General features: G+C 36.8%; 2 protein-coding genes and 1 long non-coding RNA gene across 7 annotated transcripts in view; 1 reads left to right on the plus strand and 2 right to left on the minus strand.

The window, feature by feature from the left end:
• Window positions 1–2,088: 2,088 nt before the first annotated feature.
• Window positions 2,089–6,948, minus strand: LOC120587239 (uncharacterized). The gene is made up of 2 exons (XR_005648897.1): window positions 6,903–6,948; window positions 2,089–2,772 (listed from the first exon to the last, which is right to left on the minus strand). It is a non-coding gene; the product is annotated as an uncharacterized LOC120587239 (long non-coding RNA).
• Window positions 6,949–6,990: 42 nt separating this feature from the next.
• EMC4 (ER membrane protein complex subunit 4) lies at window positions 6,991–11,833 on the plus strand. Its single transcript, XM_039843997.1, has 5 exons — window positions 6,991–7,198; window positions 7,495–7,609; window positions 10,568–10,721; window positions 11,030–11,190; window positions 11,432–11,833. Exons 1-5 carry the CDS (start codon window positions 7,113–7,115, stop codon window positions 11,465–11,467), a joined length of 552 nt encoding a protein of 183 aa, XP_039699931.1. The 5' UTR covers window positions 6,991–7,112; the 3' UTR covers window positions 11,468–11,833.
• Window positions 11,834–14,534: 2,701 nt separating this feature from the next.
• Window positions 14,535–27,107, minus strand: part of SLC12A6 (solute carrier family 12 member 6) — a 77,146-nt gene continuing 64,573 nt past the window's right edge. For 3 of the 5 annotated variants that reach the window (XM_039843991.1, XM_039843994.1, XM_039843995.1), the window contains 10 exons: window positions 26,253–26,372; window positions 25,367–25,471; window positions 24,790–24,958; window positions 23,213–23,408; window positions 22,471–22,640; window positions 17,200–17,331; window positions 16,506–16,613; window positions 16,107–16,291; window positions 15,588–15,721; window positions 14,535–14,675 (listed from right to left, as the gene is read on the minus strand). In XM_039843991.1, the coding sequence (XP_039699925.1) occupies window positions 14,584–14,675; window positions 15,588–15,721; window positions 16,107–16,291; window positions 16,506–16,613; window positions 17,200–17,331; window positions 22,471–22,640; window positions 23,213–23,408; window positions 24,790–24,958; window positions 25,367–25,471; window positions 26,253–26,372 (1,411 nt within the window). In that variant the 3' untranslated portion in view covers window positions 14,535–14,583. The remainder of the gene's footprint in view (window positions 14,676–15,587; window positions 15,722–16,106; window positions 16,292–16,505; window positions 16,614–17,199; window positions 17,332–22,470; window positions 22,641–23,212; window positions 23,409–24,789; window positions 24,959–25,366; window positions 25,472–26,252; window positions 26,373–27,107) is intronic. The other 2 variants (XM_039843993.1, XM_039843992.1) reach the window with 1 other exon arrangement.

Below are 27,107 nucleotides of genomic sequence, written 5' to 3' on the forward strand. Positions count from 1 at the left end.
CTGATGCCAGGCCTGATAGAGGACAATGCCTGAAGAGACCTAAAAGACAGCGAAAGCTCATCCATCTCATAAGTAAGTACCTCCCCTGCTCAGGTGCAGACTGGAAAATTCCAGGCAGTTGATTTTGGCAGTCAAAGTGAGAAGTGGATCCCTTTTTTTCTGCTCCTCTCTTCCCCACCTTCCTGTGGAAGGAAGTAATGGCAGTAGCAGTGGAAATAAGCAAATCTCACTGCTAGTTTACAAGGTTCATTATTTTTCCAGACACCACCACAGTACTGATGGCCTCCTTGGTGGCAGAAACAGCAGTTTTTCTTTCTCTCCCTTAATATGTAAATATATTTTGTTTTTTTTTTTTAAATTATAAAAACATGCTGGTTGTAAAACAAAGCTAAAGCAATACAGAAACTTATGTAAATACAAGGTAAAGACTCCTTTGTAATTAATCTCTTCCCAACCCTCCCCCAAATTCTACCAGAAATAACTCTAATAAGTGGATGAATCTTTCTATGCATTTGTAAACATGTATGTACAACTATACATATAAAATGGGCTCATGGTGTACATGTTATGTAACCTAGTTTTATTCCCAGTTCGCAAATGCTGTATCATTGACAGCTTTCCATGTCAATATATATATCAACAGAAGCAGCAGTTTTACATGGTGTTTTTTTGGGGGGATGGAGGGTGTGAGTGGTGGTGGGGTATTGAGAGGTAGGGTAGCCACTGTTACAATTTGTTTCTGATACAGCTGTTAAAAGTTGACAGCTAGGAAGCAGGTGACAATATTTGATATTTATAGATCTTCAAATCTGAATCCCCAGAGATCATTTTCCTCCTTCCCCAAGTCACCAAGAGGAAGATAGTTTGCCTGGAAGGGTAGAAATCAAAATGTCTATGGAAGTTTATTTTTTTTATGTCAGGATCTGTTATCTCTTATTTATATTTTCCATTTTATACAATGTCTTTTTAAAATTAAACCAATTAAAAAATCATTTTATTAAAGAAACCAATCATAGCAATTAGGAAATTAAAAACTTTTTGTACAAATTTTTGAAAGTGTAGGGTTTGACAGCTTTATTACTTTTTATTTCCCTCTGAAACTGATTAGCTTGCTAAGTAATTTGTGTGGAAACTCTTTTAGAAATAAGCTTGTACTATTTTCCTAGGGCTGCTGTAACAAAGTACAAGAAACTCGATAGCTTAAAACAACAGAAATATAACTTCCGGAAGCTAGAAAGTGTTGGTAGGGCTCTCTCTGCAGACTCTAGGAAGTATCCTTCCTTGCCTCTTCCTAGCCTCTGGTGGCTGTGGCAGTCGATGGCTTATAGCTGCATCCCTCCAATCTCTGCCTCATTGTCACGTGGACTTCTTCCCTGCAATCAATGTGTCCTTTTTTTTTTAAAAATAAGGACACCAGTCATTGGATTTGGGACCCACCATAATCCACTTCATCTTAACTAATTACATTTGCAAAGAACCTATTCCCAAATAAGGTCACATGGTTTGAGTGGATGTGAATTTTTTAGAGACACTCACTATTCAATTTACTACAAGAAATAGTTTAGTCTAGAAACACTTAAAAATATAAATTCGCACATTTTGAAGAGCTTGTTTGACCCTATCAACTATATAACCTCTGTGGTAATCAATCTTAAATGTATGACTCTCCTATAGAACTGTGTCGACAAGTTAGTCAGGGATGTTCACAGCAACATTTTTTGTAGTGGTGACAAATGGGAACTAAATGCCCATCAACTGGGGTCTGGTTAACTAAATTATCATATGTCCGTGCCATGTATATTCTGCAGACTTTAAAAAGAATGAGGAAGATCTGAGTGTCAGACATGGATAGATTAAATGGACACCCAAGATAGATTAAATGAAAAAAAAAAAAAACCTCAGTGGACAGCGTTTAATATGCTTCCATTTACAAAATAAGCTCCTACAAATTAAACAACTCTACATTTCTATATATATTTTAAGAGATGACTTTGTCTTTCAACATTGTTCTCCTTCTATTCTTCTGAATCCCATTTCATCCTTGTTTTAGTCTGCTTGGGCTGCCATAACAGAATACCACAGACAGGGTGGCTGAAACAACAGAATTTTATTTTCTCACAGTTCCGGAAGCTGGGTCCAAGATCTGGTTCTGGCTCATTCGTTTCCTGGTGAGAGCTCTCTTCCTGGCTTGTAGACAGCCACCTTCTGTTTCTTTACTGGCCGAGTGAGAGAACAAACTCTCTTGTCTCTTCACACAAGGACAAAAATCCTATTATGGGAGCCCCGCCTTCATGACCTCATGGAACCCTAAGTGCCTCCCAAAGGCCCCATGTTCAAATACCATTGCATTGGGGGATAGGGCTTCAAAATATGAATTTTGAGAGGACACAAACAATCAAGCCATAATACTCGTTCCAAAAAAACTCAGGCTACAAAACAATGCTTTATATCTGAACCATTTGAGGCTTTTTAAAATTAACACATAAAAAAGCATGCCACAAAGGCCCTGGATTGGCCATTCAGATACTTGATGTACAGACTTTAGCCCACTTCCAAGATAGCTGAAATTAATCACCAGAATGAATCCAGAGTAACCAATTTTGAATCAACGTATTAGGCCATCAGTAGTATATCATTATGACTCATTCTATGGTTCATTCTTATCCTTTAATGGGATCTGTGAGAATGGTAATTCTCCCAGCTTCCTAAGCAAGTGCTGGAGGGAAGTGCTATAATGGGAACTTGTTAAAATGTGAAATGCACACAGTCCTCCTGAAATGAAAAAAAAGTTAATCACTAAGGAAGAATGGTATTACTGACATCTCCCAGTACCATACTAGTTTGTGTCACTGCTGACAAAGTGCCGTGATTACTGCAGAGTCATGAACCAGAAATTGAAAAAAATTGTAATCCACATAGAAAAGACTCAGAAACCTAACAACTAGCAAGGTAGGATCTTACCAAAAAATATATATATATTTTTTTCATTAAAGGAGTTTAAATGCAAACAGATAAAACGGAAGACATTTTTCATCTTAAGACCCCATTACTGACGTGGAATAAACTGCATCATGAATAAAATAGTATAAGGTAGTCCTTTTAAGAAGGCAATTATAGTAGAGTTACATAACACAAATAACTGGGGGTTTGCAATGGAAGCCCGTTTTACTGAAGCTGCCAAAAGGCTTAAAGGCTTTTAGAGCATACTGGGGAACTGGTTAGAGCATACTGGGGAACTGGTTAGACCAGTGAGAATAGCTGAATAGAATTATTATAGAGACATTGTTAAATGGCATAAACTAAAAACTTAAAACATATTGATAAAAGCATTTTTCCTTTAGAGGGATCTAGTGTTGCAAATCTGGTTGTTTGAAAATATTCTTGTTCAAGTTTCAACCTAAATGCAAGTGTTATAAAGAGAATGGCATGAAGTATTAGAAATAGCTTCTTAAACTCCTAAAAAGAGGTGGCAGGTGAGATACAAAAACAATTACAAAAACTGTGTAGGTGGCGCAAATAATAAAAGTTAATCAAGATAACTGGTATGACCTATGGAATCATAGTGTGCCTTCTCACAGTTTCTTTAATTAAAACCATACTTGCTAAATATTACAAAATGAGGGAAGTTTAACATTTTTACAATTTCAGTATTCCCATTATTTTCTAATTCAAGTTTAGTCCAGTGGGAGGCATACAGTGAGGCTCTCAAAAATTGATTGTTTGCTTAAATTACTTTGTGTAAATTCAAACCTTGTTATTTTAAAGCATCGACATGCTCTAGTTCGGTGGTTTTCAGTCCTTGCTGCACAATAGAATCACCTAGAGATCCATTAAAAAAAAAAAAAATACTGATGCCTATGTTCCACTCGAAGTGAATGAATTAGAATTTCTAGAGGTGTGGCCCAGGCATCAGTACTTTTTAAGAGCTCCCAAGGTGAGCTCCCTGTGAATCCAAGACAGAACCATTGCACTTCTAGGTTTAGAATGTCATGTTATAAAGGAGGGTTGGAGAGAGGGTAAAATGGGTAAAGGGAGTCAAATGTACAGTGACAGATGGAAACCAGACTTTGGGTGGTGAGCATGCTGTATTAACCAATGTCATTTCATTAAAAATTTATATATATTTTTAAAATTTTAAATATAGATATAATTGACATTTAAGGTAGTTTTAGGTATACAACATAATGATTTGATATAGGTATATATTTCCGACAATAAGTTTAGTTAACATCCATTCCCACACATGGTTACATTTAAAGACATATTTTTCTAAATCCAAAAGTGGTACCTGCATAATGCGGAGAACTAGGAAAAGTATGGGAAAGAACAATTTTTAAAATCACCTAAAATCCCATTACTTCTTTATCTGTTTATCAGTTGTCTTTTTTTTCTATGTATGTGAAAAAATAGGCAAAATGTGTTCTTTTAAAAAAATACATTTTAGAACTAGAAGGTATCTTTAAAAGTCATCTAATATAAATCTCTTATTTTATAGATGAAGAGATTAAGGATAAGAGAGTTCCTAACTCAAAGTGACTCAGGTAGTTCATTTGAAATCAGGATTAGAATCTAGTCTTCCCTGTACTTTTTCTTGTAAAACACAATTTGTGCAAACTCGAATTCTCAAAAGTTTAATTGCAATGAAAACTCCAATTCTATAAAGAATTACTTCTAATGATATTCTAAGAACGTTAAAAAAACAAGCAATTTTATAGAGTGCCTTCATATTTCCCCTGAATTCTAGCATGTATACAGCAAGTTGCCCCCATTGTGTTCTAAGGAACACTGATTCCATTGGACCTTAAGAGGTGTGATAAGAAAAAACAAAATCAGGTAGATTAGAAACAATATTAAATGAGATTCTTTATGGAATCATTTCTCGTTGTTTTAATATGGTATACTAATAGCACTGAGAATCTCTGGGTGTATGTGGAGTGTACTATGCAGTATTTCTCGAACTTAATTCCTCTGTCCCACAATTTACTGCATAATAGTACCTACCACATTGTTGAGCCCCAGTATGTTCTTTGGCACACGTTTTAGCAAAAAACACTAGGATTCCTAGGATAAAAGAACATAAGACCTGGAGTACTCTACTCTAAAGTAGGCCAGAGCAACTTTGATTCAGGTTATAATTAAATTTTTTTTAAAGTAAGGGAATACTTTGAGGGAAGGAATATATGATTCAAATGACTAACAATGTTTTAAAGTGTTCCTTTAAAATGTATGAAAGAAGCATAACACGAGAAAATCAGACAAAATTGCATGAAAATCATTCCCAGGATAAAATATAAACATTTTAAATGTATTCCCTCCCTTATAATTTTCGTTTTATTTTACATATATGTAATTTTAGTATACTCAGTTTTGTATTATATTTACTTTCAATTAATTTACTCACATTCACTAAACATTTATTTAATACTTTATATGTGCAAGGCAATAGGCTGTGGAATCAAAGATAATTAACTCTCAAGGAATTTAGGCTAGGGTGTGGGGGATGGTAGAGGTAAGTGCTTAGAGGTTGTCAACCAAAAACTCAATGCAGAAGGGACTATTATGCAGTAAATTGTGGGACAGAAGAATGCCCAATAGGGACAAGGCCCATATGAAGCTTGAGATGAATCTCAAAGGTTCATCAGAGACTATGTGATCAAGGCAGAAAAGTAGAAAGAAGCAGGAAAGCAATCTACAAACTGGGTCTTCCTATGATCAGATAGGTAAACGTTATAAAATCGATTGGAAGGGAAAATGCCTTTTTCATTCCTGCCTTGTTCATCCAGTCCTCTATAAACAGTTTCTAAAATCGGAAACAAAGTGGGGGTGGTAATCTTCAGCATCTCCACATCACCATCATCTTCAAGGGTCTGAACTCTTTAGTTGGCCAAGGAGGCTCTTTTCAACCTTACTTCCCAATCACTGTCAAAGCACTCCTCCCCCTCCTGCCACCCCCGGCCATATCAAATAACGTGGAGTAAAAAAAATACAAATTTAAAAATGATAGGGCACTATTTTCAAAATACCATTTTTTTTTTTGTAATTTTATAGGTGGTGGAATGTAAATTGATGTACTTTTTCTAGCAGGCGTTTTAAATGAAAACTCCTTAAAAAATATGCATACTCTTTGATCCAGCAAATGCACCTCTAGGAATCTCACTTAACGAAATAAGAAAAGACATGCAAGGATGTTCACAGTAACACTGGTTATAAAAGGGCAAAATAAAACGGGAAACAAATTAAATAACCAATAGGTTAAATTATGATACAGGTGTACAACTGCATACAAATCCCAATCACTACGAATTATGTTGTAGACTATTTAATGACATTAAAAAAACCCCACCTTGCTTATGTGGGGAGCACTTCATTTAACCTCACAAGCCTTGAAAGTAGCTAGATTATCTAACTTTTACATATGAAGAGGTTTGAAATAAAGAATTTATCTTGCCCAAGGTCACACAAGTAATGAAGCCAAGATTCAAAAGAAGGCCATCTAAATCTCCAGCCCGCAAGCCTTTCCACATCCACTGCCTCCTAGCTTTTGCGCAGAACGGGGATAGGTCTACCTCGCAAGGTTACTATGAGAATTAAATAAAATAAACGCAAAGCTCCTGGAACACAGTGGACATTCAATACTCGGAAGATAATAAATAATTCTCTCAAGGTCACACAATTCATCGTGAAGCCAGGATTTAAACCGAGACTGGATTCTTGTATTCCCAAGACAGCGTAGTTCAAGCTTTTCTTGGCTTCAACTCCTAACGCAGAGTCGGTATGGCCTTTCCCCATAAGGCACACCTCAGAGGGCAGGGACCACACAACAGGCCTCTTCAGAAAGAAGGAAACACGCTGGAGTCGCTTTTGGAAGATTTGGGTTCGGCAGCCTTTTCTGTTTTACTCACCTCTGTACCTCCAAGTACGCTCTTTGCTCGACCGCCCATCAATTTCCGGAGCGAAAATGACGTCTATACTCACGCGCCGGAAGTGGACGTACACACGCGCCGGAAGTGGACTTGCAGAGTGAGACTCGGAAGTCGCGGTCGCCAGTGTACCTGGCTTTTTGCTACACCTTAGAATAAGGATCTTCGCTGCTTCAGTAGGCAGCCTTTGCCATGACGGCCCAGGGGAGCCTGGTGGCCAACCGAGGCCGGCGCTTCAAATGGGCCATTGAGCTTAGCGGACCTGGAGGAGGCAGCAGGTGAGGAGTCTGGGCGTAGCTCGACGTTAGAACTGCCCCAGAGGAATGGAACCTGAAAAAGATGGGTGGCACAAAGACTACTCCTGGGGAGCTAGCAGCCTTTCTGCCGTAGTTTCTGTGCCCAAAGGATGCTTATTTTAGTCCTTTCAATAGGCAGGGATCTGACGAACCCACAGGACGGGTTGATCTAATCTGGGTAGGTACATCTTAGGATCTTTACTCCTATGATTAGAAGAACAGGAAATGTAAGATATGAAGTGTTGGAGTCTGCAGCGTTTTTTGGTTTGTTTCTTTAGGGGCCGAAGTGACCGGGGCGGTGGCCAGGGAGACTCGCTGTACCCAGTCGGTTACTTGGACAAGCAAGTGCCTGATACCAGCGTGCAAGAGACAGACCGGATCCTGGTGGAGAAGGTACAGAGGTATAGATATCACTGGAGTCTTTGAGCTAGTCCTGACCTACATACCTATCCTCCGCTCCCAGGCAGCATATGAATATCTTACGGTAGATGGCCGTTATTCCACATATTTGGTAGCTAAACTGCTTGAGATTGGTGTTACAGTAGTTTTCATATCAACGTTTGGAATATAAGACATTAGTAAATAGGTTGAAAATTATCTATTGGTGGCAACACTTTCTAGTTGAAGTCATCCTTTTCTACTCCAATTCCCTTACACCACACAACTAATCTGTCAGGCTATTATGTTGGCTTTACCTTGAAAATAGATTCAGAATCTTACTACTTCATCTATCATCCTGGTCTAAGCTACTACCATCCTTCACCTGTATTTCTGCAAGTAACTAAAATAAAAATTCTCTTGACATATAATTTATGTACATAAACTGCATTCATTTAAATTATCGTTTCTCAACCTCAGCACTATTGACATTTTGGGCTGAATGTTTCCTTGTTGTGCAGGCTGACTGTGCATTGTAGGATGTTTTGCAGCATCCCTGGCCTCTGCTTATTAGACGCCAAAAGTGCCCTTCCCCACTTGTAACCAAAAAGGTCTCCAACATTACCAAATGTCTCCAGTGAGGCAAATTGCTCTCAGTTCAGAACCACTGATTTAGAATACAATCTGATGAGCTTTAATAGTGGCATACCACCACGAAACTACCACCATCTTGAGGGAGATATTTTCATCTCCGAAAGGGTCATTGTGTCCATTTATGCAGTAGACTTCTAACTGGTCTCAGTACTTCTACCTTGCCCTGTGTAGTCTGTTCCTAGCACAACAGCGAGAATGATCCTTTTAAAACATGAGTCAGATCATTCCTACTCAAAAACCCTTCTGTAGTTCATTTCACTTAGTGTAAAAGACAAAGTCTTTCTAATGTTCTGTGTAACTATGCATTGATTGAACTCCTTGTAATATTTTTCATTTCTTACCACTTTCCCCTTTGTTCTCACCAGTCTAGTCAGACTAGCCTCCTTTCTGATCCTTGAATATACTAGGCAAGCTCCCATCTCAGGCTTTTTTTACTTGTTCTTCCCTCTTCCCGGAATATCCTTCTCTCAGCTACCTTTATGACTTGCTTTCTCATTTCCTTAGGTCTCTCAAATGTTACCTTCTTAGTGAAGCCTACCCTCATGACACTCCGTATCCTGTTTTCCTACTTTATATTTTTCCATTGTCATTCATATGTATGAGTTTACTTATTTTACTACCTGTCTTTTCATTCTCGTAAGCTCCATGAGAGCAAGGTTTGTCTTCCAAGTGCCTAGAACAGTGCCTGCACTTTATTTCCTCAGCCTTAGTACTGGTCAATACTAAATGATCTTTTGTTTCATGAACGTTGAGTGATTTTCACATGAAAATGACCAAGCTGATATCAGTCCTTTTCTTGATAAGTTATCATTTCTCATCTTGGTATCAAATTGTAACATAATACAAGATAGAAATGTTAAAATGGCCCAATTTTAAAGGTAGGTTATCATAAAATACTTTTAGAACAATTCTTTTGTACAGACGATTTGATATTTAAACTTCTAGATAAATAATCTTCTGTGTAAATGACATATTAGGGAACTATTTACAAGTTTGGCCATTTATTCTTTTAATGTGAGTAAACTCAAGTGGATAGTGATATATTATTTTTATATAGCTAGATTAACTTTGTTAATAGTTTGTTTAGGATTTTTGCATTTAGGGTGATAACTGATACTGACCTATAAACTTCTCATAATGTTCTTGTCAGGTTTTGGCATTTATGAGTCTCTCTGAGTTGTAGAACGTTCATTTTTATTCTGATTTTGTATAAAGTTGGCTTTATTTTTTGCTTAAATATTTAGAATTTGCCAAGGAAAACCCCCTGGGCTTAATTGCAGATTCAGTTTCTTAAACAGTTACAAGACTATTTATAGTTCCAGTTCTTATGCCATTTAGTAACTAGTATTTTTGCTAGGATTTCATTCATTTCCTAAAATTCATATGATCTCTTTAATAGCTGCAAGACCTATGGAGATGTACCTTTTTCATTCCTCATGTTGAATATTTTCTTCCATTCTTTTTTCCTTATCATACTCACTTGTATTGATTTTATTAGTCTTAAAAAAAATGCCTTCAGCTTTGTTGATTTAAAGAGAATTTCATTAATTTCTGCTCGTTTTTATTTCAGTTAAATTTGTTCTTTTTCTAACTTCTTGGAATAAATGCTTTATTTTTAGTCTTATATGTATTTAAGGTTATAAATTTCTCAAAGCTGTCCTACAGTGTTCATATGTATTTGTTAAAAATGTTTATATTTTCCGTTATAATTTATGGATTAGAGTACATTTGTTAATTCCAACTTGTAGGGATTTTCCAGTTATCTTTTTGTTACTTCTAGATTAATTGCATGGTAATCAAAGAACGTTTTGTATAATTTGAGTTCTTTGAGAGAACTCACTTTTTTCACGACTCAGCAAGTGGTTTTAGTAAATCTCACGTTTGAAAAGATTGGTAATTCCGCAACTGTTGGGTGCACCGTTCTATATATGTCAGTGGGGTTAAGCTTGTTAATATCATTCAGGTCTATCTTGATTTGTCTGTTATTATTATTGATTGAGGTATGCTGCTAATCTGCTCTGTGGATTTATCTGTTTCTTCAATTGTTAAGACAATGATAGATGAAGTACAAGGACAAAAGCAGAGAAAAACCTGTCTTTAGCTAAAATTATGGGGACAAATGACATCTGGAAAAGCTGTGGAGAAAAACATAATACATTGTGAGAGTGCCTTATCTTTAGTAGAAGAGCAAGAGTCCTGTGGCAACATGGAGACCAGAAGAATTGATAATTGATAATTGTGTGCATTTGACTTTAATTAGTGTACAATAAATGTGGGACTGAGGGTAATGACCAGAGATTAAAATTGTCTTTGTTTTAGCGCTGCTGGGACATTGCCTTGGGTCCCCTCAAACAAATTCCGATGAACCTTTTCATCATGTACATGGCAGGCAATACTATCTCCATCTTCCCCACTATGATGGTGTGTATGATGGCTTGGCGACCCATTCAGGCACTTATGGCCATTTCAGCCAGTAAGTATTCTTGAAATAATAACCCTTCTCAGAGTTTAAGAATTAAGGGCAAATTCTTAGGCAAAACTCATATTGGAAATTTTTGGCATGGCTCTTGTCTAGTAGCAGGGGGTGGGTATGCAGGGTGGTAATGGTAGTGGTGGTGATAAGGAAGGGAAAACAGTGCTTATCATGGTTTTGGTTTACTTTTAGTCGTCCTATTTGCTATTTTACTATAGGTCTGTCTATATTATTTATGTTATCTTAATATATGCCCTGATTCATGTTGAAAAAAAAGTTTTGGTTTTCACACTTTGTTACCCCAACAGCTTTCAAGATGCTAGAAAGTTCAAGCCAGAAGTTTCTTCAGGGTTTGGTGTATCTCATTGGGAACCTTATGGGTTTGGCATTGGCTGTTTATAAGTGCCAGTCCATGGGACTATTGCCTACACATGCATCAGATTGGTTAGCCTTCATTGAGCCTCCTGAGGTAAGGCAAAAGAAATGTTAAATTTGGGGCCAGCTGTAATGTACAGTCAATAGCTGACCCATTTGATGGTGGGGGATTAGAATTGGTATTAGAGCTCATTTCTTAACAAATCAGATCCATTAGGAAGTTATTTTTTAAGAATAAAACAAAATAGAGCTTGTGATTAAAGTATTAAGTACTTGATTAAAGAAGTTATTTCAGCACTCATTCCCACTCACCTATTTACTTTTTCTTGTTTCAGAGGATGGAGTTTAGTGGTGGAGGGCTGCTTCTGTGAACCTGAGAAAGGAGCACCCAGTGCCTATGTATTTGGATCTCATTTACAACCTTCTTTACACCCAGTGGCTCCTCTTCAGCATGTTTACCCCTAACATTATCACTCATGCTGAAAAGAACCAAAAGTGCTCTTCACCATGGTGAGGAGACACATCCTAGAAAGACAATGTGCATATCATTACAAACAAGAAGAAACTATACTACAATCTTTGACTGAAAATAATGTAGAAAACTTTATTTATGTTTCCAGTATACAGCAAAACAACAAATAAAATCATAACTCTATGTAAACAAAAGAATGGTTGCTGCTAAATCAAGAACCACAGCAGCATCTCCTTTTAATAAATTAAATGGTCAAGAACAATGCTTAAAAAAAGTTTTACAAGTTTCCCTTAAATCTATTATCCTTAATGTTCTAATTAACACAAGCTGGGACAAAAATTTTGTTGGAGACACTTGTGGAAGATGTGAGAAACTAATGCTGGATTCTGATTATACATGATGAAAAGAAAATTAAACCAGACAAAAAGTGCACATAAATATGTTTACAGTGTAATTGCTACTTTAATATCCACAATAATGGATTTTTAACATGTTTGGGGGAATGAGGATTGGAGGAATTGTTGGGGCCACAGGAATCCGAGGCAATGGAAGATACAAAGTAGTGATCTTTCCCCTGCCAAGAGGAACCTGGTACCTTTCAAGCAAATGCTGCAGTTCAAACTTCAGCTTTTAAGATAGCTATAGAAGGCAGAGGGCCAGCAATTGGAGAATGTATGTTATCATATCCTGCCCTGGTAGTCATAGCTAAGACTTAAAAGCTGGATCTTATTCAAAGCCAGGAAGAAGTCCTTCCTTTCTCTTCCTTCTTAAAACACAAAACTCCTTCCCCTAAGGTGCATTCTTATCAAGTTTTCGGTATTGCTTTATTTGCAGTGATTAAAAGAGACAAAACACTTTGCAGACAAACAACATAAGCAACACATAGACATGAAATGCTCTAGACAGAGATGAGTTTAAATCTGGCCTAATAACCATTTTCCCATGTAACAGTGATTTTGTGTTGTAGGGGTTGAATTAGTGCCTATATTAATAGCCACGAATTCCCTTATCCCTTTAAAAGATTCTTTTGGAGTTCCAACCACACAAACAAAAACTCTTTTAAAACTAACCTTAATTTCTGCCCGTATTTTTTCTATCTGGAAAAAATATATATAAATATCACTTTGCCCAGAGGGTATGTGTATATATAGAGGAATTCCTGGGTAGGCTGACCTTTAGAGCATGGATCTTCAATATCTTGGGTCTTGGTTGACCTGTCCCATTATTGCTGGATTCAACTAAGCAATAGAGTGTTGCAATGGAAATTGTAAACGATGCTTCTACCCTCTGCAGGAAGGAGCAGAATAAAAGACGTAAAGATTCTGTCTGCTTTGCTACCCTGACTCGGCCTGGAGGCTGAAAGAAGAGCAAAAGGGAATAACTTGAAACGACTCAATTTCATAAGCCATACTGAAGGGTTTTCTTTCCAGAGAAAATAGTCAGCTGGCACCTAGGTCAGCTTGCTCCATTTCTTATTGAGTAATCAAAAAAGTGGCACTATTAATCATTAATTGAAATTCAAAAGCAGGTATGAACACAGGCAAGATAGTTTCTCTAAATAACCTAACCTGAAAAATAATTTCACATATCTGAAATCTCTTAAGTCACAGGGTAATTTCTCTATGCTTGAAAGCCAGGTGCTTTGTGGTCAGACAATAAGCAAATAAAAAGCTAAGCTTGCACAAATATTTCCTTGACACAGAGCTAAAACAAAACAAATAGTAGAAGGCTGTTGACTTGGATAATTTCTTGGTTTAAAGCCAAGTTTCTGCGGTCAGGATGAAGAATTGAAAGGAGAAAGGAAAATGGTCATACTCGGCATTTAGGTGAGTGCCTCAAGTCTTCACTATGGCTTTAGAAATGAGTCCACAGGTTTCTTAAAAAAGTTTCTTGAATCAGGCCAATGCCAATTGTACACCACTTCACTGAAGAAGGTAAGCAGAGTAGCAGCAGCTCAATAACTTTGGCACTATGGAAGGAATATGGCTCTAGAACTTCAAATTCCATCGCTGAATCCCTCTTTAAAAGATAGTAGAAAGCTTTCAAGGAAGGATTTTAGCCAGTCTTCCTCTGATTTTTGACCTGTGCCTACTAACCCAGAGGGCATAAAAGGGAGAAGGAAAGGTGAACCTTCTGGTCAATGTGCATCACCAATGTGCATTTCCTAGATAACAGCTTGTAAGTTTTGCCCATGTGACGTATGTAACCAGACTATATTTCAGTAAATCTTAATAGCTGCCTTTTGGAGTTTCCTTAGTTTGGCCATTTGAAAAGAATCTGAAAATTTTTTTTTACTCCACCTTTTAAAAACAATTTCCATGGTAACACTTCCTATATTTCAGTCTTAACCACAGAGTGGGTTTTGAGAAACAACAAATACATACCAATGTACTATGTGTACTTAAATCTGGCATTTTTGGGGAAATCTTGATTTGGAGGAAGTAGTAGAGACTGCAACCATGCTTCAGTTTTTGTATAATAGTACTCTAATATAAAATTAAGAGTCCTGAAGAGTAGTGGATACACTCAAGAGAATTATCTCTTGATAATTCATCTTGGCTTGCCACAGGTTATTTTCACCAGGATGTTAGGTCTTCATTTAGTTGGTCACGAATGAACCATGACTTCTGGGACTCATCTTTAATGTTAGATATGTACTTGCTTTTTGTCTTTAGATGAATTTGTAGCATCCCTTCTGCCCATTCATTTTATTGGTTTAGCTTGTTAATTCTAACTTGCCTTCAACTGGTTCAGACATGGCTTTAGGACTTGACCACTGTTATGTTGAGGGAACATTCGCTTCTTCTGTAAGGACAAAATCATATAGGAAAAAAGAGCAGATCTATTTGTACTTTTTTGCACAGGTACTTGAAGCTCAGCTCATCAGGAGTTCAGTGTGATGTGTACAGAACACGGGCCTCTAGTTGGTGGGAGTGGTACTAAAGAGCTGTCATTTTCATGGAGGATGGAGCCATTTAGGAAAGATGAAGCCAAGCAGGGTCATTCAGAACTAGATTATGAATAAATGGTGATCACTTCACTGCCACCACCTCGGACAAGAAGGACTCGCTCTAGTCCCTCGGTGAGCACTTCTAGGAATTCCATGTCTTCAGAATTTGTCAAGGAAACAGGCAGAAGATCACACTTTATTACCTGGTATGCTAATCACAGTTTATCTGATTATGAAGCTGTAAAATCAACATGCTTGTTTTAATTATTATATATTCTGAATTGGAAGACTGAACTTTGGATTCAATTTAACCCTGTGAAGTAACCCAGGAATATAGTCTCTTTGCACACATAAGACTCTTTCCCATTTAGATTTTTAAATTTTTTCTTTAAAATTGGGAAACCCACAAGTAATTTTGTAGCAAAACAAGCTAAAAAAGAATAGCCACAATAGGGCAGCCTGTAAGACTCCTAGAAAGAACCCAAGTAATTTCTAAGTGAAGCTGCTCAAGTCAGATTTTTCTGCCAGCTCATTTTTTCTTTTCTCTTTTAACCTCTTTTCCTTAATGGTACTCGTGGGAATGGGACAGTCTATGCCATTGCAGTGCTGAAAGGGTCCCATAAAAACAATCCTGGGATCAGAGCATGAGAAAGAACATCTTTTTTTAGCCCTCAGAGGAGTTTCCACTTCAACTGCTTCTCCCCTAACTCCATCCAAAAGAAAGAGGCTTTTGCAAGTGGGCAGAGCCTGAAAAGGAGAAAAAATGTAGGTATTCCATCTCTAGGGATTGTCAGAAAGGGTTCTAAAACATTGAATATTAGAAGTCATGTTGCAAACATACCTAAAAAGTCTCTCTGAGGTTCAGAGAACATATATGACACCTCCAACTCCCCAAAAGGAAATTAATCTCATGTTTTTGTAAGAATCTTTGCTTAAGACCTTTAAAAGTCTTCTCTTAGCAAGAGGAAAATGTGGGCACAGACAATGACTTTTATAGTTACCTAGCGGTCTCATCTAAAAAAGAAGCTAAGATTTTCCCTACTGGTAGCGCCACTCTTGGAAAGGATACAGTTTTCATCACCCTCAGGGTTTCGGGGTGGCCCTGGCATATTCAATAAAACCAGCTTTGCTTCATGGGACTTGTTAACTATGACCTCATTGAGCTTCACTGCTGTATGCATCCGCCTCACATTGGACTGGTCCCTGGGAAGAAATGGGGAGAGGGGGAAGAAGGTGGTAAGGCAAGAGAAAACTAGGCATATAGTCAACTTAAAAAAAACTTGAGATATAGAACTTTTTTGCTTTGAATATGAATAATATATGAACAAAATGATTTCCCTATAATATTAATATCTTGGCTTTTCTCATTCTATGTTTGTTTTACACCAGAAGCACAGTAAGAGAAGGATGGTTAGCCTGTATACAATGTTAACTTGTAGCTGATATGCATATGCAAACAATACAGAGATGGTTGGAATTGGGGGGAAATGAAGAACAGATTCCATTCTGTGTATCCAGGCAAAGTCACTCCTGTGGCACTGACTAGGATAATATGTTATGTGATAAAATTGTGAGTTGGAAAACTTACGGACGCATATTAAGCAGGTCCTGAAATCCTTCCATTGACTTAGCCTTTTGCCCCCGGGATGCCATGTACTTGTCTTTTGTCCAAGTCATGTGCACTTTCTCCTGATAGGTTTCTGTCTCTTCATCCTCATCAGAGCCAATGCTGGTCAATCGTAGCATTGAGTTTCGGTCTTTCACCAACTGTGCCTGAGGAAGGCCCAACACAGCTGTGACTCTACCTAATTTTCTCTTATGCTACATCTTTCAATTATTTTTGAAACAATAATGTAATTATAGTGTAATAACTAATAAAGCTAGAAGGGAAGAATTTGTCATCTTAGGAGAACAATACAATATCATTCATCTCTTTTAGTGACAGATTTTATAGGGCCAGGATTAGATCAATGCAGCAAGGTCTCACCTCTCTGTCCCGCTCTGTTTTAGATAGCCGCATGTGCCGGAGCATCTGAGACCTTTGTTCCATCATCAGAGTGCGTTCATAAGTATAAGCTGATATGTCACTGTCATGCTGCCACATATATCACAGAGTGGGCAATAAGTACAAAGGAGAAAGAAGGATGAACCATACATACTCGTTTCTACTCACTAAATTAAACCAGAGAAAGTATCACAATATCAACCTAAGTTTCACTCCTATTTTGTTCAGTCACTGAGCTACATAAACACAATATTGTGGATTGTACATCAAATTCAAAAGCTCCGCGAGTCTTTTCCATAATCTAACCATTATATATGTTATTTCCTTAAAACACAAAACATAACCCCAATTTTTCTTTTAAATACTGCCAGGTTATGAAAAAAAAGTTATGTGTGATTTTAGCATGAATGTATGAATGAAAACTTAAATTATATTAAGCAGACAAAAATCTGGCAGAAATACAGGCCTGTGTAACAAAGAAGAAAGCAAAAATAAAAAAAACACCAAATATATTTCACATACACACTCTACTTATCTATATCAATATATTAGGGATGGTTAGAACTAAGGGATTAATCCATATTTGCAGCCGAAGAATTTCCCAAATCAGAAAAAGTCCTAGGAAGACAAGATGGGGGAAGGGTGGTCTCTTTGTTCTGAAATTGAGCTTTCTCACCATCTCCACCACTTCCACCTCTGCTTCAATGCGCAGGTGATACAGGAAGGTAGCCAGGTCCTTCTTCATCTGAATACTGTTGTCCTCTAGTTGGGCTACTGTGAAGATCCGTATGCTGCATTTTCGCCACACCTAAGAGAGTATGACACGTACATGGATGATTAGATGCAAGAAGGTAAAAGAATTATTTCCTAAAACAAGGCATTTCTGCCTAGAGCAACCTTGGTATATTCATTCCTAGCTTTCTACTTGCTACATTATTGTAAGGAAAAAAAGACTGACTCTTAAGAAACACATTAAATACCGTTTTAAGGAGTTCCTAATTTCATAACAAAAAACTGGGAAGAAGGAAAAGATGGCATGTGGTACATTAGGAGGGTGCTTTAGTCAGATAGCATACTGATAACCATGCATACTGACTATAATATTTACTATTTAAAATTTCAGTTTATACCAGCCTAGAATAATGTGTCCAGCTAAGCTCTCCATTAGATGTAAAGGAGAAATTAAGACCTTTCTAGACATACAAAAATTGAGGGAATTCTCCACTAGAGGCTTGCACTACAGGAAATACTGAAAGGGGTCAGCTCCCCTAAAACAAAATGACCAAAACAAAACAGAACACTTAATTAGGAGTAAAGTGACTATCAGGCAAACAGAAACAGAGGAGTGCAACCTTTACTAAGAACAGGGCATTATAAGCTTAAATAATAATAAGAGAATTGCTATAGCAAGATAGTAATGAATGTTCAGCATACATAGGGACAAATTGAGATAATAATGACTGAAAAGGGCGGGGGGAATTCAAAGATCCAAATTCGAAAATGGGAATGGAGATAAGGCATGTGCAGAGGGTAAGGGACAACTGTATATATATAACAATCCTTTATATATTCTTAATGGTAACCACACAACCAAGAATCAGAACTGAAGTATATAACATAAAACAAGAACAAGAGGGAAAACACACAAAACCCAACCAAAATAAAGATAACAGAAGCACAAGGACAAGGAAGCAATGGGAACACCGAGCTACCAGAAAGCAAAAGATAAAATGGCTATAAGACCCCATATTTCAATAATCACCCTAAATGTAAATGGACTGAACTCACCAATAAAAAGGCACAGAGTTGCAGAATGGATCAACAAACAAAATCCAACCATATGCTGCTGCCTTCGGCAGACACATCTCAGCTCCAAACACAAATATAGACTCAAGGTGGAAAATGATAATTCAAGCAAATGGCATTCAGAAAAAAGCGAGAGTAGTGGTACTAATATCGGACAAAATAGATTTCAAAATAAAAAAGGTATAGAAAGATACTGAGGGACACTTCATAATGATGAAAGCAATTATGCACGAAGAGGACATAACACTTATTAATATCGAACCAACCATATTCTCTGATCATAATGCTTTGAAACTAGAGATCAATAGCAAAACGAAATCAGGAAGAACCATATATACATGGAGATTAAACAACATGCTACTGAAGAATAACTGGGTCAGGGAACAAATAAAAAGAGATCAAGAGATACACAGAACGAATGATAATGGTAGTACAACATATCAAAACTTTTAAGACATGGCAAAAGCAGTCGTAAGAGGAAAGTTCACATCATTACAGGCCTATCTCCAAAAACAAGAATGAGCCCAAATAAACAACCTAATGCTTCATCTTAAAAACCTAGAAAAGGAAGAATAAATGAAGCCTAAAGTCAGCAGACAGAAAGAAATAATCAAAATTAGAGCAGAAATAAATGAAACTGAAAACGAAAAAAACAATAGAAAAAATAAATGCAACGAAGAGCTGGCTCTTTGAGAAGGTTAATAAAAATTGACAAACCCCTGTCTAGACTCACTAAAGAAAAAAGAGAAAGGATACAAATAAACAAAATCAGGAATGAAAGAGGGGAAATTACGACTGATACCGCAGAAATACAAAGGTTCATGCAAGAATACTATGAAAAAGTATATATTAACAAATTTAATAACCTAGAAGAAATGAACCAGTACTTAGAAAAATACAATCTTCCTAGACTGACTCAAGAAGAACTGGAAAATCTAAATGGACCAATCAGCAGTATGGAAATTGAAACAATCATCAAAAACCTACCAAAAAGTAGAAGTCCAGGACCAGATGGCTTTACCAGTGAATTCTACCAAACATTCAAAGATTTACTACCTAGTCTCCTCAAACTCTTCCAAAAAACCGAAGAGAAGGCAATACTTCCCAACTCTTTTTATGAGGCCAATATTACCGATACCAAAACATGGTAAAGATAACACAAAAAAAGAAAACTACAGACCAATATCTCTCATGAACACAGATGTAAAAATCCTAAATAAGATACTAAATAAGATACAGCAACTATTAAAAAGATTATACGCCACGATCAAGTGGGCTTCATCTCAGGGGCACAGGGATGGTTCAACATACGCAAATCTAATGTGATACACCACATAAACAAATTAAAAAATAAGAATCATATGATCATATTGATAGATGCAGAAAAAGCTTTTGACAAGATACAGCATCCATTTAAAAAAAAAAAACAACTTAACAAAATAGGTATAGAAGGAAAGTACCTTAACATAATAAAGGCCATCTATGACAAACCCTCAGCTAACATTATACTTAATGGTGAAAAACTAAAAGCCTTCCCTCTAAGATCAGGAACAAGGCAAGGCTGTCCACTATCACTACTCTTATTCAATATAACACTGGAGGTCCTAGCAAGTGCAATCAGACAAGAGAAAGATATAAAAGCCATCCAAATAGGAAACGAAGAAGTCAAACTGTCACTATTTGCAGATGACATGATTCTCTATATAGAAAACCCTAAAGACTCCACAAAAACACTACTAGAAAGAAAAAGCAAATACAGTAAAGTTTCTGGATTAAAAAATCAACGTCCAAAAATCCATAGCGTTCCTATACTCTAATAATGAAGTGTCAGAAAAAGAAGAAAAAATAATTCCTTTTGCAATTGCAACAAAAAGAATAAAATACCTAGCAATAAATTTAACGAAACATATAAAGGACCTATATAATGACAACTACAAGACCCTATTAAAAGAAATCGAAGAAGATAAAGCACAGAAGACCCTGAATTGCCAAAGCCATCCTGAGAAAAAAGAATGAAGCTGGAGGCATCACTCTGCCCGACTTCAAATTATACTACAAAGCGACAGAAATCAAAACGGCATGGTATTGGCAGCAAAACAGACACACGGACCAATGGAACAGAATTAAGAGTCCAGAAGGAAACTCATCTTTATATGGACAATTAATTTTCCTTTTCTTTTCTCCTCTCTTTAATTCCCTGCCCCCTGCCCAACTTCCACCCCTGACGTATGGATGTTGCCGCTTCCCCTTAAGAACTGGATCTCTGAAGGCGGGGCGTCTCCTCCCACACGCTCGCGGCATGCACCTGGGGCCTGGCAACCCTGGCGCACTCGGGGGGCCTAGCGCACCCAGGGTATGGTCCGTGGCTCCACCTGGGGCGTGAACCTAGGTCCTTCTGCATGTAAAGCAGACATGCTAACCACTACACTATGGAGCCACCCCAAGGGCAATTAATTTTCGATAAAAAAGCCAAAAACATACAGTAAAGAAAAGAAAGCTTCTTCAATAAATGGTGCTGGGAAAACTGGAAAGCCACCAGCAAAAGAATGAAACTAGACTCAAAATGGATTAAGGACCTGAATATAATACCTGAAACAATAAAATGCATAGAAGAAAATATAGGAACGAAACTCAAGGACCTTGGACTTAAAGAGAATTTTATGAATTTGACCTCAAAAGCAAGGAAAGTAACAGCAAAAATAAATGAATGGGATTACATCAAACTAAAAAGCTTCTACTCAGCAAAAGAAATTGTCAAAAAAGGTAAAAAGGCAACCATCCGAAAGGGAAATATATTTGCAATCAATGCATCCGATAAGGGCCTAATATCCAAAATATGCAAAGAACTCATAGGACTCAATAACAACAAAAAAGCAAATGATCCAATCAAAAATGGGCAGAGGACCTGAACAGTAACTTCTCCCTAGAGGACATACAAATGGCCAAGAAATATATAAAAAGATGCTTAACATTGCTAGCTATTAGGGAAATGCAAATCAAAACCACAATGAGATACCATCTCACACCTGATAGAATAGCTATAATCAACAGGACAAGTAATAACAAATGCTGGAGAGGATATGGAGAAAAAGGAACCCTCATACACTGCTGGTGGGAATACAAATTGGCACAGCCTCTATGGAAAGCAGTATGGAAGTTCCTCAAAAAACTAAGAATTGATCTACCATATGATTCAGCAATCCTTCTACTGGGTATTTACCCCAAAGACTTGAAAACTCATATCCAAAAAGATATTTGCACACCGATGTTCATAGCAGCATTATTCACAGTCGCCAGGACATGGAAGCAACTGAAGTGTCCTAGGATAGATGACTGCCTAAAGAAACTGTGGTACTTATATACAATGGAATATTGCTCAGCCATAAGAAGAGATGAAACACTGCCATTTGCGAGAACCTTGATGGACCTCGAGATAATCATGCTAAGCGAAATAAGCCAGACATAAAAAGTTGAAAATCACATATCACTTATATGTGGGATATAAACCTAAAAGCAACAAATGAACAGGACAAACAGAGATTCATAGACATGGACTATAGACTAGTGGTTACCAGAGGGTAGGGAGTGGGGGAGGAGGGGGAGGTAGACGGGGTAAAGGGGGTCAAATATAGGGTTTAGAGAGAGTGTGAAGTGGGTAAAGGGGATCAAATATCTGGTAACTGAAGGAAAGCGGACTTTGGGTGGTAAACGCAATAGAATATATAGATGTCAAATTATAATGTACACCTGAAAATTATATAATTGTATTAACCAATGTTATCCCAATAAACAATTAAAAAAAAAAACTGTTTGTCTCATACACACATGCACACCCTTAGGTTTCCAAAATTTGAGAGACTTTGGTCTTTTTTTTTTTAAAGGATGTGTTTACTTGTTAATGTTTTTCCAAAGGTTCATATGAAACTTTACTGAGTTGTGAAATTTTATTTGCAGATAGGGAGCTATCAACTACAAAGAAAATTATTTCTCATAAGGTTGAAACTGGGACCATGGGAGAGCCAAGAATAATCCCCAACTCTTCTGATTCTAAGCCCCAACACTATATAATCAAAGAGGAAAAATTTATCTAATCAACAGGACAGAAGTTAAGGAAGACTTTTTAAAAAGATGTCTAAAATACCTTGTGCTGTTTAAGTAGAAATGGTAACAGCATGAGCATCCCTCCATCATGCACAATCCACCACACATCAATGTTGCCCTCAGAAAACTGTTCCACATTGCTGGGAAAGAAGGAGATGTTTTTAGCCACCAGCAGGGCCAGATGGGCAGCAGTTGTCACTCGAACTGTTCCTAGGGAGAAAAAAGAGAGAACTGGGATAAACGGAGAAGAATCCTTTGGATTGCCTTGCTTCCCATCATGTCAGGAAAACAAGGAAAATGTTCTTTTAGATTTCTTTGAGCAAGGTGTCCTATTATACACCTCATCAAGTAAAAAAAAATCTGAACAGTTAACAGAATTCAGCTGAATACCAGGATTTCCTTTACTAGATATATTCTGTTCACTACCTTTCTAAGAGGGAGGATATATGAATTTGAGAGATTTTTGAGGCTGAAGGACAATCCTTCCAATTCATGTGAGAATGTCAATGTGGGAGATCACAAATGAAAACATGGTAATTTCAGAGGTAATTCCTAACATAAAGCTTGACAGAGATAAACAGTTCATGAACGTAATGTAAAACTAGAGGGTGTGAATAGAATAAGGTTATTACTACTAGTAGTTATTTAGGTGCCCTTTTGAGAACATGCTTCAGCAATGGCATAGTCTCTACTTAGGAAGCTAAGGAGTGGGGTTACAATAACAGGGATTTAACTATATCCCCTATTTGGATCCTCGGGAGATTATGAGATGTGTTTCGTACCAATGAAAGTCTTCCAAGCTCGAGCATCTTCACTCTGGCGCCAGCCATTAGGCCATCCCATCACCACTGTGTTGTGCTTCATGCCCCCAAGGCCGCATGACTGGATGAGGTGGGAGATACCTTCTTTCAACTTGGCAGCCACCACTAGCTGGCAGAACCCTTTCACCTTCTCTGCCTCCATTAGGTGCTTTATAGTCTAAAAGAGAGACAAAACTTCAACACTGGATTGCTTCACCTTGAACCTTTTAACTTGCTACTCCTTCATATTATATTCCCTTCCTCTTTCTAAAGTGCATAAATGGTATCTCCTATAGAAAAGTCCAAAAAGTTAAAATTATCCCAATGAAATTTCATGATCCTTTGTCTTTTTCACTTTCTAAGTGCTTACTACATATATAGGTGGTTGTCTACATGTGGTTCCTCTGCCTTTTTCTCTTTTCCTTCTTTGTAACATACCAAAAAATCAAGAACGGGGATCTTCACAAAGTGAATATTCAATATCCTCTCTTAACTGACCAGGGTGGGTGTGACTATGATCTCCTTCCTTCTTCAGTGACTCATATTACTAGAAATTCAATGTGATAATTCAGTTTCACTTTTGAATTTTTTCAGGCATATATTATTTTTTGTTTCTCCTGTTTCCATTTTCCTTTTTTTTTTAAGTTTTATTTCGTGTTTATTTTTTAAAATTTATTTACTTTTAATTCTTTAAAGTCACCACCATATCCTTTTTTGACATTTTAATAGTAATTACTGAGGACACTTGTATTTGCTTTACTATTTTATTTATTCAAGCCAACTTGGAGATATTATTTCATTTACTCTTACTCTACTCTCTTAGTGGAAGGCAAAGGTAATATGGAAAATGGATATGATTTTCCCAAAGGCACAGATTAAGTTAGTAGTGTAGCTAGGATATTATGTAGGATATCTTGATTTCTAATCCTGTGCCTTTTATTTATTTTTACCATCATTCGGAACAAATTTTCTTTCCAGCATCTTGTTTTTAGGGTTTCAAAGCATTCCAAAATGAAATCCAGTAAAAATTTTGAAATGTAATTGGAAATTTCTCCAAAGGGTCAGTTCTATCATTTATACTAAATATTAGAGTGAAAACTACTTTCTCCTTCAGAGAGAACTTTAATATTGAGTAAGCAAATCAGAAGTAGTGAAGAAATGTTGCTCATATGACACAGATTAGTAAAAAAGAAGAAAAGTTGTTCGTTTCATTGCTCCTTGTCACAAGATTGAGAAGACCTATCTCTATATTTCAAAGGATAGATTAATTTCATGACTTTTCTCGAGGCTGAGTCAATGTTTGCAGTCTATTTGGAAATGCCGCTTAGCCTTGATAATCTTACAGTTTGGTAATGCTTTAAATAGGAAGGAAGTACACATTACTATCTTCTGTCTCATCTTATTATTTGGGAGACTATGACTGTTCAAAAGTCAGCATTCAGAGGGAAATTATTTAGATCACTCAGGAAAGGGATTAAGTTAGATATCTGAGGTCTTACTACTTAACAACACAAAACCATATGCTTAATTACACTAAGTCAATAAGCCTTGACTCTTACCTGCTCAGCAGCTAAAGCTTCACCATAGTTCTCCAGGAAATTCCCCACAATGACTGAGCCCACAATAGTGAGACCCTTTCCTGCTTTAAGCTGTGAAGCAAAGGTGAGGAGGCGAGGATGCTTGACGTGTAAGTCTTCATCTAGTTTCATCAATACAAGCAACTGAGGCCTGTAAAGAAATTGGTGCAGAGTGTGGGTAAGGGGAAGAAAATACTTTGGGTTAGGGGAGCAGAATGACAATTCTATCCTTTAATTCAAGAGATCTGTATAAAACATGTAATTTAACAGAAAGAAGAGATTAAGGGAAATGACAGGATGAGAGTATAGAATTATTTTGAATCCTTCCAGTATTATCTCAAATTGATCTTCAAGGAAGAATAAAAATGGTACAAATCTAGATCATAAATCACATCAAGAAAAAATAATAAAGAAATCAAGGATTTGGGACAGTTCAAAATAGGTCCATTACACTAATTCCTTGAGCCACATGACTTCCCTATCCTATAATCAATGAAGCACACATTTCTGTGTGTTAACTATGTGCCAAACACCACTAACGCTCTCTTGATTTCTTTACCTCCAGTTTTTAGTGTGTGGAGGTCCTTCCTCTAGCCGGAGCAAAGCAAATCGGGCTGCACTGAGGGACAGTCCACGGATACCATCACCCCATTCTTTCTCAGCTCTGGGAGAAAAAGGAGAAAAGAGCAGGGACAGATTTAAACCACAGCATGTACAATTTCAAAAAAAAAAGTTTACTTTTTCTGAGTTTAGAAGTAATTTATGCACATAGTAGAATATTAAAAGTCATATTATTAATGATTTATATAATTCTCTTTACTAATATTATAAACTCATTGTAACCAGATCAACACTACTATTCCAACAACAGAATGTACTGCACAGCAGTTCGGAATTAAGGCGGGAAGAATCATTTACTTGTTCTTTCATGTAACTATTCAAAAACAATAATGTAAAATGACAGCTTGAATTAGAAAATTAATAGACTCAAAGTTTATATTGAAAATAATGGGAGAAAGTAAAACACAATGTAATCTTCTGAATCAGTGTTATTTATTGCTAATTTTTGGAAGTTGTAATCAAGTCTTAGTTGTTACAAAGTTATTCAGAACTAACTTGTTTTTCATCCCAGAGACAATCCCTTTACTCAAAAAATAAGCAAAAATATTTTCATTTGTGTTATACTTTGTTAAAACTCATCGTTATTATTTGGATAACGATGTCCTTTTAGTTATTTTATCATTGATCCAGTCATACTTTTTCAATAGGTTTCCCTTGTGATTAAAAGCCTGTATCCATAAGATGGTTACAGGAATTATCAGGGGACCAAAATTTAGATATGAATGAAGTTATCTGGATCCTTAATGCAATTTTCTTTGGGCTCTAACCAAAGTAGGCAACTTTGATACTTTTAGCAGTGATCATGGTCAAATCCACAGACTCACCCTTGGTACTCAATGTACTTGTAGATCATACCAGCTATTACCATAGCTACGATGGCATAATACCAGGAAGAAATGAACATAAGAGCCAGACAGATACTCATTCCCATGAAAGAGAGGGCCCTAGAAAATTAAAAACACACACACAAATGAGTGTTTTTCCAAGCAGGTAAAAAAGAAGTCTGTGCTAGAGATGCTTCTTAAATTGTGGTGAGGAATTATTTTTCTAAAAAAACCCTTAGAAAACAAAAACTAATTCACTGCAGACAGAATTTTCATAAAAGGCTATAACAATGCATTAAATAACTACATTTACTGAAGTTTTACTGTGTAAAGAACTTCATAGCTCTATTATTCATTTCAAAGAATAGGAGAGCTGTTAATCTAGAGATTAGGAGCTAATGAAAATACACAGTAAAGAGAAAGAGAAAAATAATAAAAGCAAAATAGTAACACATAAAGTTCATAATGAACTGTTCACTAAAGTTAAAGCTAGAAAGAGGATTGGAGGTATGAAGATCTGTTGAAGATCTAAATTTTTGCCCGATAAAGGTCACATCCATGCCCACCACCAGTAAGTGAAGCAGAAAAGGGTCAAGGAGAAAGTCAGCAGAGAGGAATGTAGCAACAGGTACATACAGAACATATTAAAGAACTTTTAGCTACGATAGAAAAAAATGGAAAAAGATGGGTGGTAGCTAAAAACATGACGGCTCCTTTAGACTGAGGAGACTTGAACATGATAGCAGCAGCTGCAGCAACATTTTGTTGATAACTTTAACACGTACCAGGCATTGTGCTAAGCACTTTAGAGTATCTCAAATCAACTCTATGAGATAGGTAATATTATTAGTTCCA

Source organism: Pteropus medius, unplaced genomic scaffold, assembly GCF_902729225.1.
Source record: "Pteropus medius unplaced genomic scaffold, Ma_sr-lr_union100, whole genome shotgun sequence".
Classification (NCBI taxonomy): Eukaryota; Metazoa; Chordata; class Mammalia; order Chiroptera; family Pteropodidae; genus Pteropus; species Pteropus medius.